Genomic DNA, 16,724 nt, shown 5'->3' with positions numbered 1-16,724 from the left:
CTACAAAATCAAGGCAGATCTGATTACTGTAAATTCTTGCCTATCCCCAATAACATTTCACCGCCTTGCTTCTCAAGCATCTGTCTACCACCTTAAAAATGTTCAAGCGTTCTGCTTCCACCACCTTTTTGAGGAAGAGCGCTCGAAAAACTCGTGACCCTCTGAAAGGAAAAAGAATTCTCATTTCTGTCTCAAATGGGTGATCCTTTAATTTATAAATAATGACCCCCAGTTCCAGATTCCACATTGACTCATCAAGATCAGTCAATGCCTTGTATATTTCAATCAAGTCATCCTTATTCTTCTAAACTCCAACATATGTAAAACTTAGCTCATAAGACAACCTGACCAGCCTAGGTATTGGTCTGCTGAACCATCTCGGAATTTACTCCCAACAGATTTACATTTTTCCTTAAGTAAGGAGACCCAGACTGTGTGTACAGTATTCCAGATATAGTCTCGCCAATAAAAACCGAAAGAACTGCAGATGCTGTAAATCAGGAACAAAAACAAAGTTGCTGGAAAAGCCCAGCAGGACTGGCAGCATCTGTGAAGGAAAAAACAGTTAACATTTCGGGTCCGGTGACCCTTCCTCAGAACTGATGATGGCTGGGAAAACGTCAATTTTTATATGCAAAAAATAGGGAGGTGGGTGGGGTAAAGAGTAAATGAAAGAGAGAAAGACAGTTGGACAGACAAAGGAGTTGCTAACAATCGTGCTGGGAGGGTGAATAGTTGTTAATGTGGACTGTTAGTGACTAACAACAGCGGGTGTGTAATGTCAGGCTGTGTGATAACAAGACCTGGTGTGGGAGGTAGGGGGCTAGGACATGGGATAGTTTAGGCCCTAAAATTATTGAACTTAATATTGAGTCTGGACGGCTGTAGGATCCCGAAGTGGAAAATGGGGTGTTGTTCATCCAGTTTGCGTTGGGCTTCACTGGAACACTGTAGCAAGGTGGAGACAGATGTTGACCAGGGAGCCGGGTGGTGCATTGAAGTGGCAGGCAACAAGTAGTTCAGGGTCTTTTTTGCGAGCAGAACGTAGATGTTCTGCGAAGCGGTCGTCAAGTCTATTCTTCATTTCCCCAATGTAGAAGAGACCACATTGTGAGCAGCGAATGCAGTAGACTAGATTTTGGCAAGTGCAGGTGAAGTGTTGCTTCACCTGGAAGGTATGTTTGTGCCCTTGGATACTGGGGAGGGAGGAGGTAAATGAGCTGGTGTTGCACCTTTGCTGGCTGTAAGGAGGTGTTGGGGGTGAAGGAAGTGTGGACCAGGGTGTCCCGGAGGGAACGGCCCCTGTGGAAGGCAGACAAGGGAGGGGAGGGGAGGGGAAGGGAATATGTGCCTGGTGGTGGAATCTCGCTGGAGGTGGCGGAAATGGCATCTGATGATCTTCTGGATGTGAATGCTGGTGAGATGGTAGGTAAGGACAAGGGGAACCCTATCGCTGTTGCAGGAGGGAAGAGAAGAGGTGGGGGTGGAAGTGCGGAGATGGGTCGGACCTGGTTGAGGACCCTGTCAACAGCGGAGCTGAGGAATCCTCGGTTGAGGAAGAAGGTGGACATTTCGGAGGAACTGAGAGAATGGGATGGAGTCTTCACAGGAAGTGGGGTGTGAGGATCTACAGTCCAGATAGCTGTGGGAGTCAGTGGGTTTGTAGTGGATATTAGTGTGCAGTAGACTAGATTCTGGGAAGCGCAGGTGAAGTGTTGCTTCACCTGGCAAGTAGGTTTGGGCCCTTGGATGCTGGGGAGGGAGGAGTAAATGGGCAGGTGTTGCACCTTCGCCGGTTAGAGGGGAAGGTACCGTAGGGCTGTGGGGAGGTGTTGGGGGTGAAGGAAGTGTAGACCAGGGTGTCCCTGAGGGAACCATCCCTGCAGAAGGTGGACAAGGGAGGGGAGGGGAGGGGAATGGAATGTGTCTGGTGGTGGAATCTGAAGACAGTCTGTGCAAACCTGGAGAGATTAAGATATGATTTATTGCTTTTTATTTATTGGGCTTATATTATTGGGACTTGTCTTTTATTTAAACAGCATTCCAGTAGAATTTAGACCAGATAGGGAGCAGTTAGTATTCTGAGGGGGAATTGACAGTTTGTTAGTAATTTTTGTTAATTTGTTCATTGTTGGGTTAAATAAATAAATTATTTCTTGTTACTTGTAAAGTTGAGATCAGGGATTTTCTTCCTTTTAACCACGAGGGGAAAGGCGAGCTTTTCTGGGTGCTTTGGGGTAATTATTAGAAGGGAACCTCTAATCCCATCATTGCAGATTGGGGCTTGTGTTTTAGTTTAATTATCAGAGGGGTTCGGCCATTCCCCATCATAACATTAGGGATATGGGGTTCATTGGCAAGGCTGCTCTTTGTAGAATTTTCCTGCGTATCGAAAGAAACCTCATGTGCAATTAATTAGAGGTTAATGAGAGACAATCTGTGTACTCTGATGAAGAGTCATCGAGACTTGAAATGTTAGCTTGCTTTCTCTTCTTGGATGCTGCCTGACCCACTGTGATCTCCAGCACTTTTTGTTTTCGGTGTAGGATATATGTTGACTGTCTGATTCTCTTTGCACTCACAGGGCATATACAGTACTTATCTACAATTGTTAAAGATCACAAGCAACGCATCAGAAAGAAGTATGGTGTGCAGTACATACTGGACTCCATCCGGACTCATTATGGGTGAGTAGAAAGTTTTACTGTGTCGATCATTTAGGTTGTAGGTTGTAAATATCTGCTGTTCAGTTCCTGTTTTTTCACCAGAGTAAGGATTAATTAATATTAATTGAGCTACTGGATATTCATAGGGTTAGAGTTATTTACTGTGCAACTGTATATTTAGCGTATATTCAATACTATTTATAATGGTTGCTTGCTCAGTAACTACAGAGTTATTGTTTACTCAGCAGCTTATGGATCAGAAACTTAACATACTTAAAACAACTCTCAAGATTTAGCCATCATCAACAAGGCTAGAATTTGTTATCAATGCTACTTAATATTTGCCTGCAACTTTATACCGCAATTGGTGGTTTGCTATAACTTTGTAGAGAATTTTAACAGCTATAATGATGACTATGAAACCATTGTCAATTGTCTGGAAAACCCATCTGGTTCACTGATGTCCTTTTAAGGAAGGAAACTGCCATCCTTACCTAGACTGGCCTATGTGTGACTCCAGGCCCACAGACATGTGGTTGACTCTTAACTGCCCTCTGGGCAATTAGGATGGACAATAAGTGCTGGCCTATACAGTGACACCCTCATCCTGTGAATGAATGAAAAAGATTCAACAATGCTGATGTTGGATTGGTGTAAGAAAGATGTCAAACCAGGTTAGGTCAAAAGGTTTCCTTCTTCTCTTTTTAAAAAAAAAAATTAGCTGAGAAGTGAAACTGGAGCTGACCTTGGCGTGCAGGAGTTTGAAAAAAATGGGGATAAAATTGACAACTCAGGAAGGCTTTGTATTGATTGGATCTGCATATTGCTACTGTGTCTTCTTTTCTGTAAAGTTTGGGAGACAGTTTTTAAGCATTTGTGAAATGAATACTTTTCAAAATTAATTCAAGAAAGCATTCAGCTTTCCTATATTTAAGTAACAGTTAAGTCTTTCTCCTTTTTAAGTAGCAAAGTTTGTTGGTTGTAGCAAGGTGTATTGTCTAACAGGAATGGCAGGGCAACTCCAGCTTTCCTACAGTTAGGAAATTAGCAAGTAGAATCTCAAAAGTACCAATCTCCAGATAACTTCTGATATCACATGCGAGTGAATAGAGAAATAGGAGAATATAGTGTATGAATGCATGCCTGAAAATATGGTGCAGGAAGGAGGACTTTGGATTTGTGGGACATTGGTACCACCAGTGTGTATTTAAATTGGTACAAGACAACAGAACATAGGTTTTCCGCAAAGCGGTCATCCAGTTTGTGTTTTGACTCCCCACTGTAGAGCAGACCACGTTGTGAACAACGAAAAGAGTAGAGTGAAGTGCAGGTAAATCACTGCTTCACCTGGAAGGTGCATTTGGGGCCTTGGATAATGAAGAGGGATGAAGTAAACGGGCAAGTGTTGCATCTTCTGCAATTGGATGGGAAGAAAGGTGCCTTTGAGGTGTGATGGATTCACTCCTCCTCTATTCCCAATAGTATGTATCCATTGACAGACTTTTTCAACCTAACACATCAAGGAAATGGAGACCATTTAATTGCTCCATTTTAATGGTATACGTGAGCACAGGATGAAATTTATTAAGAAATAGTAGGAACTGCCAATGCTGGAGTCTGAGGTAACAGACAGGTCAAGGGGGTGGGGGGAGGGGGGAGGGGGCTGGTCTTGGGATGAGGTTGGGGGTGGGGAGATTTTGAAGTTCATAAAGTCCACATTGAGACCATTGGGTTTTAGGGTTCCAAGGCAGAATATGAGGTGCTGTTCCTCCAGTTTTTGGGTGGCATTGTTGTGACACTGGAGGAGGCCCAGGATGGACATATCGTCCACAAAGTGGTTTCCGAGCCTCCGCTCGGTCTTGCCTACGCTCGGTTCACGACAAACGACAACACCTCCCAGTCGCGAACCACTTCAACTCCCCTTCCCACTCCCTGGACGACATGTCCATCCTGGGCCTCCTCCAGTGTCACAACAATGCCACCCGAAAACTGGAGGAACAGCACCTCATATTCTGCCTTGGAACCCTACAACCCAATGGTCTCAATGTGGACTTTATGAACTTCAAAATCTCCCCACCCCCAACCTCATCCCAAGACCAGCCGCCTCCTTCACCTGTTCATCTTCTCTCCCACCTATCCGCTCCTCCCACCTCACTGACCAACCCCCACCCCCACTTCCTATCTCCACTCACCTATTAGCTTCATCCCCACCTCCTTGACCTGTCCGTCTTTTCTCCACCTAGCTGCTCCACTATCCAACTTCTATCACCACCTCCCCCTCTCTCTTTATTTCAGAATCCCCTTCCCCTCCTCCATTTCTGAAGAAGGGTCCAGACCCGAAATGTCAGCTTTCCTGCTCCTCTGATGCTGCCTGGCCTGCTGTGTTGATCCAGCTCCACACCTTGTTATCTATGAAACTTATTAAGCCGCGTAAAGAAATTCTTGGTAACTGTGGATTCAAATATTGCAAACCTGTTAATGGTGTTATACTGTATATTGCTCAAACTCATGAAAGGGCCTTTGGCCACCACTTTTGTCCCTGAATAATTCCCAGTCTACCTCAGATTTCCCTGGAAGAGAAAAGTGTTTAAAAAAAATTTGAACTACAGGTGAAACTGGCCTGCTTTTGCTGCAGCTTTGCAGTAAACAGACAAGTTGTTTCCTCCACTAACAGGCTGTTGCCATCCAGCCAAAAAGATATTTTGTCAACCATTCAAATGAGTAATGTGATATGCGGTTCATTATTGGTGTGATGCCAAGTATATGGGCTTTATTTCTCAACGACTAGTATATTGTATCAAACAACATGCCTCTTTGACTATTGTCAGTGAACAGCATGATGAATGTGTTCAACAAGGGAAAAGAAATTCTTTTGATTGAGAAAAAGATCATGAAGGTTGTGGATCCCTGCTGCATTTTCCATACTCTGAACAGTCAGTGTGTACTTGTCTGCTGTCAGTTTTTTTCAGCTAACTAAGATTGGCAGTTCAACGGTTCCTGCTGCATCTCATGTGAACCATGCTCCAACCGATCAGGACTTGTATTTGATGCTGTATAAATTGGTGCTGCCTTTCCAAGTTTGGTTTCTTTCATGAGTCCTGATGAGTGAAAATCGTAGTGAGTGCAAATGAGTGCCAGACCTGTTGAGATTTTCCAGCATCATCATCTGTTTTTGTTTCTGCTTTCCAGTATCCACAGTTCTTTCGGATGTTTTTAACCTGAAATAAGAGTTATGATTCTAATGGGGTGCAAGAGCAGCAACCTGAATGTAAATGTGCAAAAATCATTGAAGGTGGTAAGATTTGTTGAGAGCATGATTAATAAAACTTAGAGTATCCTTGGCTTTATTACTAAGGGCAGAGAAAACAGCAGCCAGGAAGTTCATGTCAACCACGTAGTTTCAACCTCAATTTGAATATTCCACCAAGTTTTAAAAGGATGTGGTGACATTCAAAATGGGTATAGAAACATTCACGAGCATGGATTGAGGGCTTAGAAACTTCATTTATGAAAATATACAGGAGAAGTTGGGACTGTTCTCGGAGAATTGAAGATTGAAAGGAATTTTGATGGAGGTATTAATAGTTATGAGAGGTCTGGACTGAATAGGTCGAGAGAAACCATTCCCATTGATGAAAGAATTGAGAATCATAGGAGACAGACATAAGGTAATTGGCAAAAGAGGATATGATGATATGCGGAAAAATTTTTTCCCATTGTCTGAATGTTTAGTGCAGGTTCAATCCAGACATTTTAAGAGGAAAATGATTCTTTTCAAGTAAGACTCCAATGTGCAGGGTTGTGGAGTGAAGGTGGAAGAATAACACAAGTTGAATAGTTTCTACAAAGAGCCAGCACAGATACAGTTTGCAAAAGGCCCTTCTTTTTGCTGTAACCATTCTGTGATTCTGTGAAATACATTTGCTGCTGGCTCATCAGGACATCAAATGGAAGCAAACTACTAAATGCCATGCATCGAGCTGGACTTGCCCTCACTTGAGGAATGGAGCAGCTTCACAACCATTTTAGTTAACTGTTCCTTTCTTCTCAGCCCACAGAAGGATAATCAGATCACAGCTGATGTTAAAACTGTTCAACTATCACTCTTCAACCTGGTGAAGGAATTCCTCAAAGTAGTTACAGCTGAGGAGTTGCACTGTATCATCTCTTACATGGCAACAGTGAACGATGATGATCAGGTAAAATTGGTGCAAATGTGATCAAGAATTCATACAGAGTGATGACTAACTTAAGCATGTGGGCATCATGATAAATCAACTCATTCAAAGTTTGAAACCAGACTGATATACAAACGGTTTGTCTGTTCCTCCACCATCCATTTGTAATTTATCTTCTTGTTTATTGTTTTTATGCTCAAACTCAACAAAGATGAATTTATGGTTCCCTATCATAATGAACAGGGAGCTATGATTTTACAAATAACAAAAGACCTATTCTAATTTGTCCTTTCCAAAATCCATGAAATTTTCTCATCACAGATCTCCCATTCTACCTTTTGTTTTGCCAGCACCTCGAAGTTGTCTTAACAACAATTTTGCATTTATATTGCATCTTAAAGATTGACAATATCTCTAGTACTTCACAGGAAATTAAAAGAAAGAAGGTGACCCAAACCTAAACAGAGATTTTAGGATAATTAGCAAAATGCTTAGCCAAGCAGATAATTTTTTAAGCATGTTCTAAGAGATGGAGGCTCGCAGTTGGAATTCATGGAGCTAATGGCTAAGATGGTTGAAAGCAGTGACTACCAATAATAAGACAAAGGATATAAAGGTACTGCGTAAGAGACCAGAGTTGAGGAATTAGGATTTGCTGAAGGGTTATATGGCTGTAAGTGCTTGCAGAGTGTTGGGGATTGAGCACGTATGGTGAGGACTTTAAATTTGAGGACTTGATGGATCAGGTATTTGTAGTATCTTTGCAAGGCAGATTAAAATCATGTGCAGCATATGGAGAGTTTACATGAAATTCAGCTAATTTACACTAATATATACATTTGTACAAATAGCTGTAACAGGGTACTATTACAGTGTCAACACAGCAAGCAGCTGGGTAGTACATAAGATAGCTTTGGTGCCATCAGGTTATGGGAAACAAAAGTTTTCCATCTTACATTCAACTTATAAATTTTTAAAATCTGAGTTTAATGTAACTATATATGACTTGCCTAATATTTGAAGTGTTGCTGGGGTCCTGTAATTTGGGCCAAAGCTTATAACCTTTCTCAATAAAACAAAATAAACAGTTCCCTTTTCTAAAGTCCTGCATACTCATGCTAAAACAGAAATAAGGCCAATAGTTTGAACTTATGTAATGTAAATTACCTTCAGAGCTAATTGATACAATCCAGGTGGTGAGTAAGTGAATATAGGGTTTCTTTTACGTAGTAGGTGATGTTAAGTGGGTCAGCACTGCAGCCATTTTACTTTCAGAATGATTCCACAATCTGATTAAGAATGATTTGAATGACAAAGATGATAATTTGTCATTTCTGGTGATATTTGAAAAAAATCAACAGGACTTAAAGCTGTTTCACAAACAGCGACGTGGAATCCCTTCATTCCTATTACAATGAGGGGTCATTGAGATCAAAGTTGCAAGCAGTGAAAAAAGACCGGTTTCCCACCCTGCTGTCTTTGATCAGATGGCTAAAGTTGCCATTGGAAACAGACAAGGACCTCAGCCCTGTATCACCTATTTAGACCTTGGTGCAAATTTGAGTTGTTAAATACACTTCCATGGTCTTGCCTTAGTTCAATGTAGCAAAACCAGCCTTGCTCAAAGGTTATTATTGAAAGGTGATGAAAATTAGATGCTCTGTGGCATTTGGAATGTTAGTTTTTGGGGCCAGGATGGGCAACCTAGATTTTTCTGCAATTCAAACAAAATCTATATTCACATACTCACCTCCTGAATTATATCCCATGTCACTGCCCTGCCCACCCCACCCCATGACCTTGATTATTCTGACCATCTCTGGAGAATTTCTGCCTTCTGTTATCAAAATTAGAAACAACATATAGGAAACTTACCTGTAAAATTTAAATGAGCCCTGAATGTTAAAATATCATGACTGCTGCACCCATTTATTTTATAATTATATATCAAAATCACCCAAGGGATCCTCATTTTAACATTACATTTCCAACAGTGCAGCATTCACTCATTAATATGACACCTTGAATTATATATTCAAATTCTGGATTGACTCTTTGAACCCACACCTGCTGACTCAAAGGTGACTACTGAGCTGAGGATAACGCTTACTAGTCTTTTACTTGGGATAGCAAATTCTTCAGAATGAATGTGTTATGCAATGTAATGAAGGCTTTAACCTCTTTTCTCTTTGCTTGCTATGTTATCAACCCCAGAGAATAAAAGTTCAGTGTTTTTCAGCTTTGTGGTATTCTGGACATCTTGCTCAGTCTGTTGAAGGGAGGCCCTTCCAGAGACCAGCTCTTTACCTTGCTGTTTGACCCTGGCAATGTGGAAGTGTTTTACTCATTGATCCTACAGAAGAGATATTCTGATGAAGTGCGTGAGAAGATCTTTAGGGTGAGTTGGTCCTGGGCAAATATTTGTACCTTGGCAACATAGGAGTTGTGAGAAGAAAAAAAGACTGGGGTCTGATGAGTTTATTTTTTGTCATGTTGGCAGTTACATGTTACAATGACAATGGAGTTGATGACTAATCGTGGCAATCAATTTCTATTTATCTGCAACAGATATGGATGAGACTTGATGAAATTCCCAAAATTTGAAAAACAGACATTCCTCCTGAACGTACTACACATAGCATGTGTCAAAAAAGGATCCTGTAACCTGATGGCTACAGAATTAAATACCAAATAAGACACTGACACAATTCATTCAGCACAGCTAATGTCATCTGTTCTGACAAATAGTCATTGACTAGAAACGTTCATGCTTTATTCCATGTCAACAGATATTGTCTAAACTGTTGAATATTTCCAACATTTTCTGCTGATGTTTCAGATTTCCTTCATTTACAATAATTTGTTTTTTTTTATTATTCTTCATTCAGGGAGTAGTTGTAATCCTGTATACCCATTCTATTCCCATAGCTCCTTAATCCCTTTCCAATCCATTTTAAATTAATGCTGGGCTTGTCACTCACGAGTTGAAACCCCACCATGTCAAACTGTGAAACTGAACTGAATAAATTTATTAATTTATGGACAACATGAGGAAAACACAATGGCCACTAACCATGCCCAGCTGAATCACCTATATATTCAGAGAAGGGAATCGGCCAGCCTGAGCTCATACAGACAATGTTGCCAACTGTCCCTTGATTCAAGTCGCTGTCTGTTCAGGATCTCAAGTTTCTGCTATGGGTCTTTGTGTGACGGAACAGGCAGATTCTCAATCTGCAGATCTATGGGCACATGGGGCAGGACAACCCATGAAGTAGTAGGACCCAGAGTGCAGGATTTGCTTCCTGTTCTTTCCTTTCCTTCTTCTTTATTTCATCATTAAGATGCTGTTGTTCAAAACATGGCGCAGCATAATGGGCAAGTTGTTGCCACTTTGAATGATTTAAAGCAAATGTTTCACAGTTATTAATGTTAGTGCTACTTTGTGACTTTGTAGCATTTCTTTTTCCTCCCCTGGAACACTAGCCATTTGAGTTGAGGCAAAGGACCTGGTGGTGGAGACACTTTTCAACCATCTAGACACTGTGTCCAGTCCATCATAGCTGGTCTTGCAGGAGTTTTGCTCTATATTAGCCTCCCATTACACACTACCTAGTTTACATTGTGGGAGGCTATTTTTCATTCTTCTGGGGTAGAAGTGACCTGTACAGGAAGGATGGGTTGCATCTGAATTGGAAGGGGACAAGTATCCTGCAAGGAGATTCAAAATGTTAATTTTGTTTTTCTCTCTCCACAGATGCTGCAGAGCTGCTGAGTTTCTCCAACATTTCTGTTTTTGTTTCAGATTTCAAGTACCCACAGTGTTTTGCTCTTACCACCAGGTTCCTTGTTAGGCCTGCTGAAACAACTTCTCCTGCATTTAAAAATACAATAAGATTTAGTCCTTAAACCTAATTACCTCATAAAACTTAGATTTGTAACATTGTTTGTGCTGATTTGAAACATTGGGGGCTTAACCTAATCTTGAACAGTAACACAAAACTAGCAATTGAGATAGCAACCTGATTTTAAAATTCCAAACAAGAGTCAAATTGGTCTCACAATGTTAACTTTGTTTTTGTCTTCATTGATGCTGCCAAACCTACTGAGGTTTTACAGCACTTACTTTATATTTAATAGTTCCTTTGCACTTGAAGAGATTTGTTATCTGCTTTGTTTTTATGGCTAGCTAACGTACAAGATGTTGAAGTATGACAAAGTTCACGAAAAATGCAAGCTTCGACTGAAGCTGAAGGATATTGGCTATCAAGGTCTGACCTCCTTCCTGAATGAATTTCCTGCCTCCATGTCACTCATTCGGTGCCTATCCGAGCAGGTGCTGTGCTCAGGTAAGTACCTGATGTTGCTTCAAGCCCCTGTCACAGTCTAAGGATACAGGGTAAGGCATTTAGGACTGAGATGAAAAATTTCCTCACCCAGACCGTGGTGAGCCTGTGAAATTTGTTACCACAGAAAGCAATTGAGGCCAAAACATTGTACAAGTTCAGCAAAGAGTTGGATATAGCACTTGGGACAAAAAGGATCCAAAGGCATGGGGAAAAACAGGAGCAGGTTATTGAGTTTGATGATCAGCCATAATCATGATGATGGGCCAGATGGCCTATTCTTGCCCCTATTTTCTAGGTTTCTATCCCTAATTGCCCTTGATAGGGTGGTAATGCGCTGCCTACTTGTACCACTGCAGTCCAGAGGAGCAAAATGCACCCACAGTGATGTTTAGAAGTTTCAAGGTTTTAATCCAGGGATGGTGAAGGAACAGCAATGTTGTCCATGGTCGGGTTGGAAGAAGCTTGGAGGGAAATTTGCCTTTGTCCTTCTCGGTGGCAAAGGTCAAGAGTTCAGAAGGCAATGGCAATTGAGTCTTGGTGAGTTGCTGCACTGGATGGTGCACACCATAGATACTGAGTGTTGGTGGTGGAGGGAGTGAAGGTTGAAGGATTTGGATGGATGCCAGTTAAACAAGCAGCTTTGTCGTGGATGGTGTTAAGCTTTTTCAGTGATAGTAAGAACTGCCGATGCTGGAGTCAGAGATAACACCGTGTGGAGCTGGAGGAGCACAGTAGGCCAGGCAGCATCAGAGGAGCAGGGAAGTTGATGTTTCGGGATAGGACCATTCTTCAGAAATGGGGGAGGTGGAAGGGAGCTCCAAAATAAATCGAGAGAGGATGGGTAGGGCTGGGGAAGGTAGGTGGGATGGTGATAGGTGAGTGCAGGTAGGGAGTGGTGGGGACTGGTCAGTGAGGCGGGAAGAACGGATAGGTGCGAGAGAAGATGGACAGGTTGTGTCAGGTCAAGGAGACGGGGATGAGAGGGAAGGTTGGTCATGGGATGAGGCCGGGGGGTGGGCAGATTTTGAAACTGGTGAAGTCCACATTGAGACCATCGGGCTGTAGGCTTCCGAGGCGGAACACGAGGCGCTGCTCCTCCAGTATCTGGGTGGTGTCGTTGTGACACTGGAGGAGGCCCAGGATGGACATGTTGCCCAGGGTGTGGGAGGGGGAGTTAAAATGGTTCGCGACCGGAAGGTGTTGTCGTTTGTTGTGAACAGAGTGCAGGTGCTCTACAAAGTGGTCTCCGAGCCTCCACTTAGTCTCAACGATGTAGAGGCCGCCACATCGGGAGCAGCGGATGCAATAGACCACGTTAGCAGATGTGCAGGTGAACCTCTGATGTGAAGGGTTTGTTTGGTGCCTTGGATGGAGGTGTGGGGGGAGATGTAGGGGCAGATGTAGCACTTCCTGTGGTTGCAGGGAAAGGTGCCAGGGGTGGTGGGGTTAGTGGGGAGCGTAGAGCAGATGAAGGAGTTGTGGAGAGCGCGGTCCCTATGAGAGGTAGATAGAGGTGGGGAGAGAAATGTCTCTTTGGTTGTGGGGTTGGATTGCAGGTCGTGGAAGTGGCGGAGAATAATACGTTGAATACGGAGGTTAGTGGGGTGATATGTGAGGACAAAGCGGATTCTGTCTTTTTTTGTTGGGGTGAGGGAATGTCAGGGCAGAGGTGCGGGAAACGCAAGAGATGCAGTCGAGCGTATTTTTTCAGTGTTGTTGGAGCTGCACACTACCAGGCAATTGGAGAGAATTGCATGGCATTGTTGTAGATAGTGTACAGATATAGGGGAGACAAGAGGTGACTTAGACTTCACAGATTTCCTTACCTCTGATGTGCTCTTACAACCACAGTATTTATATGGCGAGTCCAGTACAGTTTCTGGTTAATGATGATTCCCATTATGTTGAAAGTGGGGAATGCAGGAATGTTAATATCGTTAAGCATCAAAGAGAGAATGCTCGATTCTCACTTATCGGAAATAGTCATTGCCTGTCACTTGTATGATTAAATATTCCTTTACACTTATCAGCCCAAGCCCAAATGTTATTTATTTTCCTTTTATATTTGCCTAACATCGCTTGAAGGTGGTAATTTTTTGCCAAATCTCCAATTGCATCTATTTCCCAGATTCATCAAAACATACCAGTGGTTAGTGAAGTAATTGAGGACAGCTTACATAAGTTTGGTTTGTATTGCCTTCTGCAATGGAGATTGATCAGATCATTTTCAATGTGTTTGAAATGTTAAAAGTATATGATTAAGAACTATATTGACAGTAAAATAGCTCCCAAAGTAGATTCACTCTTTTAATAGAAGAAATTTGTGAACAAACAGTGATGGGAAATGGTCTGTTTTCAGTAATGCTGTGTGGGGGTAAATGTTATTCAGCAGTACAGGCAGAACTTCCCTGCTTCTCTTCAGTTACTGCTGTAGGGATCTTTTACATTACATTAACCTGGAAGGGCAGACTTGGTTTAATGCTTCATCAGAAGATGATTTGCACTGTTAAAGATGGCTGGTTATCCTTTTCTCTCTTCTTAATGATGGCCTCACTTTTCTCTTTTAAGATCCTGTTCCAAATTACAAGGACCTGATTGCTGTAGTTTATTTATCTCACAAAGCAGATCTAACTGTGCGGCTGGACGTCTGTCGAAAGGCAAGTGGACATCAAGCAACGTCCGTGATTACTGTAGAGCTTCACATGGAATGTTAAAGCTTATAATTGGTTATACATATGGCTGACATATACAGCCTGTTACATAGACAGTAATGTTATACACATTTGTATTTTTACATATAAATGGTTGTTACACTTAGTATGTATGTCCATGTTTACTTCTGTATAGGTGATAGTGGTTATAGCAAATTGATTGTCCAAACCTCACCATCTTAAAAACGTGAAATTGAAGACAGTACATCTGCTCTGGCACTAAATTGCCTCATGTGCCATTCCAATAGGAGTCATAGGACAGTAATCAGGCATAGTGACTCTGACTTATTGCATTTTCTTGAACTAGAATTTCCAGATCTAACCTTCCTGGCACTATCCCAAGGAGAATCATCTCTTAAAGATCATTAACCGAACAGAGTCTAGGAAGGGTCAAGCTTCCCTGTCTCTCATGATTGTCAACAAGGGAAGCACAGTCCTGGATGAGTGGCTGCCTTGAGGAGAAAATTGTAAAAAGTTGGGTGGAATTTGTTAGGGGATTGGGAAGGATGCATTATTAATTATAAATAATATTTTGAATATAGCTGGAAAAAGAAGCAAGTTCCTGAAGCCTTTCATCTAATACTCAACAAATGCAAGAATGCCAAATTTCAAGCATCGGATTAACTTTGTGTGGAACTGGAGGAACATAGCAGGCCAGGCAGCATCTGATGATATCTCTGACCCCAGCATCAGCAGTTCTTACTATCTCACAATAATTTTGTTCTACTGGGCAAAAGTAGGCTAGTTGTTGGCAAGTCAACTTTGACTGGCCAAAACTTTGCAATTAAGAAATTATGGGGAATTATTGGGTCTGCAGTGATTGTTCAGTGGGTATTTTATTTGTTAATTCTCAAAATACAGTTCAGCTTTAATGAAGCAATTAGACAAGGTTAAAATAGCAATGTGAAATATTTATTGGCCTTGGTCTTATTATTTGAGTGAAGCTGACAAGGTTGACTTTTATTGCCTATCCCTAATTATCTTAAATTCCCTGCTTGACCTCTGTAACAGACATTAAGACATAACCACAGAGCCTGGATAGGGCCTGAAGGATACTGATCTACCTATTGGGTATTGAACACAATTTGGGAAGTTGCGTGTTCACTTTCTATCGGGTAATTTGGCAGGGAGAATAGCAAAGCAACATACAACTTAAATGGATAGAGATTGCAGAACTTGATGGTGCAGACGGACTTTGATGTGCTGTTATAGGAATCATAGAAGTGATTGGAAAGGCAAATGGAATATTGTGGTTTATTGCAAGAGGGAATTAAATATAAAGGTAAGGATGTTCTGTTGATCGTCAAGGGTATTGTTGAAACTACATCTGGAATACTGTGTACGCTTTTGGTCTCCTTATTCAAGAAATGTATTATAAATGCATAAGAGACAGTTCAGGTAAGGTTTACTCAACTAACACCTTGACAAGGAGGGCAGTTATCACAGGATGGACACATTAGGCCTGTATCAATTAGAATTTAGCAGAATGCAAGATGATCTTATTGAAACAGATAAATACCTGAGGGGACTTGACAGGGTAGATGGTGAAAGAATGTATACTTCATGGGAGGGACTAGAACCATATGGCACAGTTTTAAAAATAAGGAGTCACAAATTTGATACAGAGGTGATGGTAATATTTTTCCTCTCTGAGAGGTTAGGGAGTCATTAGAACTCACTTCTCCAGAGAGCAGTAGAGGCAGAATTGCTGAAAATTTGAGAGGCAGGCATGGATAAACTCTTGACTAACAGCAGAGCCAAAGATTATTGAAGTTTGGTGGGAATGTGGACTTGAGGCCACAAACAGATCAGTCATGATCTTATTGATGGTGGAGCAGGCTCAAAAGGGCCCAAGTGTCATCCTCCTTTTCCTAATTCATTTTTTCATGTTCAGAGGACTGGGAGCATCCAACTGTGTTAGAATAAATTGTACTCCAGAAATAAGAAGGGGCAGATAAGGAAGTACATAGCAAATTAAACTGGGCTTTAAGTGCATGTGTGTTAATGCTATTTTGTAGATAACTAAAAGTGATGGAGTCAGATTCAATAATGCAATAACTTTCAAACAGGTAAAGAATAAATACTTGAAAAGGGAAAATTTGCCAGATTGTGGGGAAATAGTAGGGAATGGTCTATTTGAATAACTCTTTCAAATGTTAGTACAAGTCATTGAGTTTTATTCTTCTTCCTGTGCTGTATAATTTTATAATTTTAAGATTGCAGTGTTGAGATGGGATGAGCAAAGCTAAGGTTGGTTTGTATGGAAGAATGTAATTCTTGAATAGAAATGTTGGTGAACCAGCAGGCAGCATAAGTTGGTGATCACAATCGTAATGGATTGACAACATTTGGGCTGCTTTCTCTATATCATATCAGTACACAACCCCATCTTCAAATGATCATTGGCCTCAAAGGTAGGCGGGTAAAGTTCACTGCTGTTACCAATGATAGGGATTAAAAGACAACAGTTTCCTCATTACTTAACTACCATAGATCAGTGGAGCTGGAAGACATTTCAATAGAAGGAGTTAACTTGAGGTTAATTGACAACTGCAGAACAAGGAACTAAATTGATATGATTTGAGAGTGCAACTTGAGGGTCAGAGGGACATTATAGTATTATTTGAATTTTCTTTCAAGGAAGATAGGGAAGGGAGCTGCTGTAATAAAAAGAAAAATGCTGGCGAAAGTCGGGTCTGGCAGCATTTTTGGAAAGAGAAAGACTCAATGTAATGAGACCAATATGACTCAGTTAAACGACTGGAAACATGAACCCTGTTTCTCCCTTCACAGATGCTGCCAGACCTGCTGAGTCCATCC

The 16,724-nt window shown here is 41.5% G+C and overlaps 1 protein-coding gene across 3 annotated transcripts in view; it reads left to right on the top strand.

Annotated features, from left to right (window-relative positions):
• Positions 1-16,724, top strand: part of nbeal2 (neurobeachin-like 2) — a 202,607-nt gene that overhangs the window by 124,329 nt on the left and 61,554 nt on the right. For all 3 annotated transcript variants that reach the window (XM_048595708.1, XM_020515436.2, XM_048595707.1), the window contains 5 exons: positions 2,585-2,687; positions 6,718-6,865; positions 9,084-9,242; positions 11,034-11,193; positions 13,762-13,850. In XM_048595708.1, coding sequence (XP_048451665.1) covers positions 2,585-2,687; positions 6,718-6,865; positions 9,084-9,242; positions 11,034-11,193; positions 13,762-13,850 — 659 coding nt within the window. The remainder of the gene's footprint in view (positions 1-2,584; positions 2,688-6,717; positions 6,866-9,083; positions 9,243-11,033; positions 11,194-13,761; positions 13,851-16,724) is intronic.

Source organism: Rhincodon typus, chromosome 4 (genome assembly GCF_021869965.1).
Source record: "Rhincodon typus isolate 14 chromosome 4, sRhiTyp1.1, whole genome shotgun sequence".
Classification (NCBI taxonomy): Eukaryota; Metazoa; Chordata; class Chondrichthyes; order Orectolobiformes; family Rhincodontidae; genus Rhincodon; species Rhincodon typus.
The sequence above is the reverse complement of the archived record's forward strand: the minus strand, read 5'-3'. Positions and strand labels throughout refer to the sequence as shown.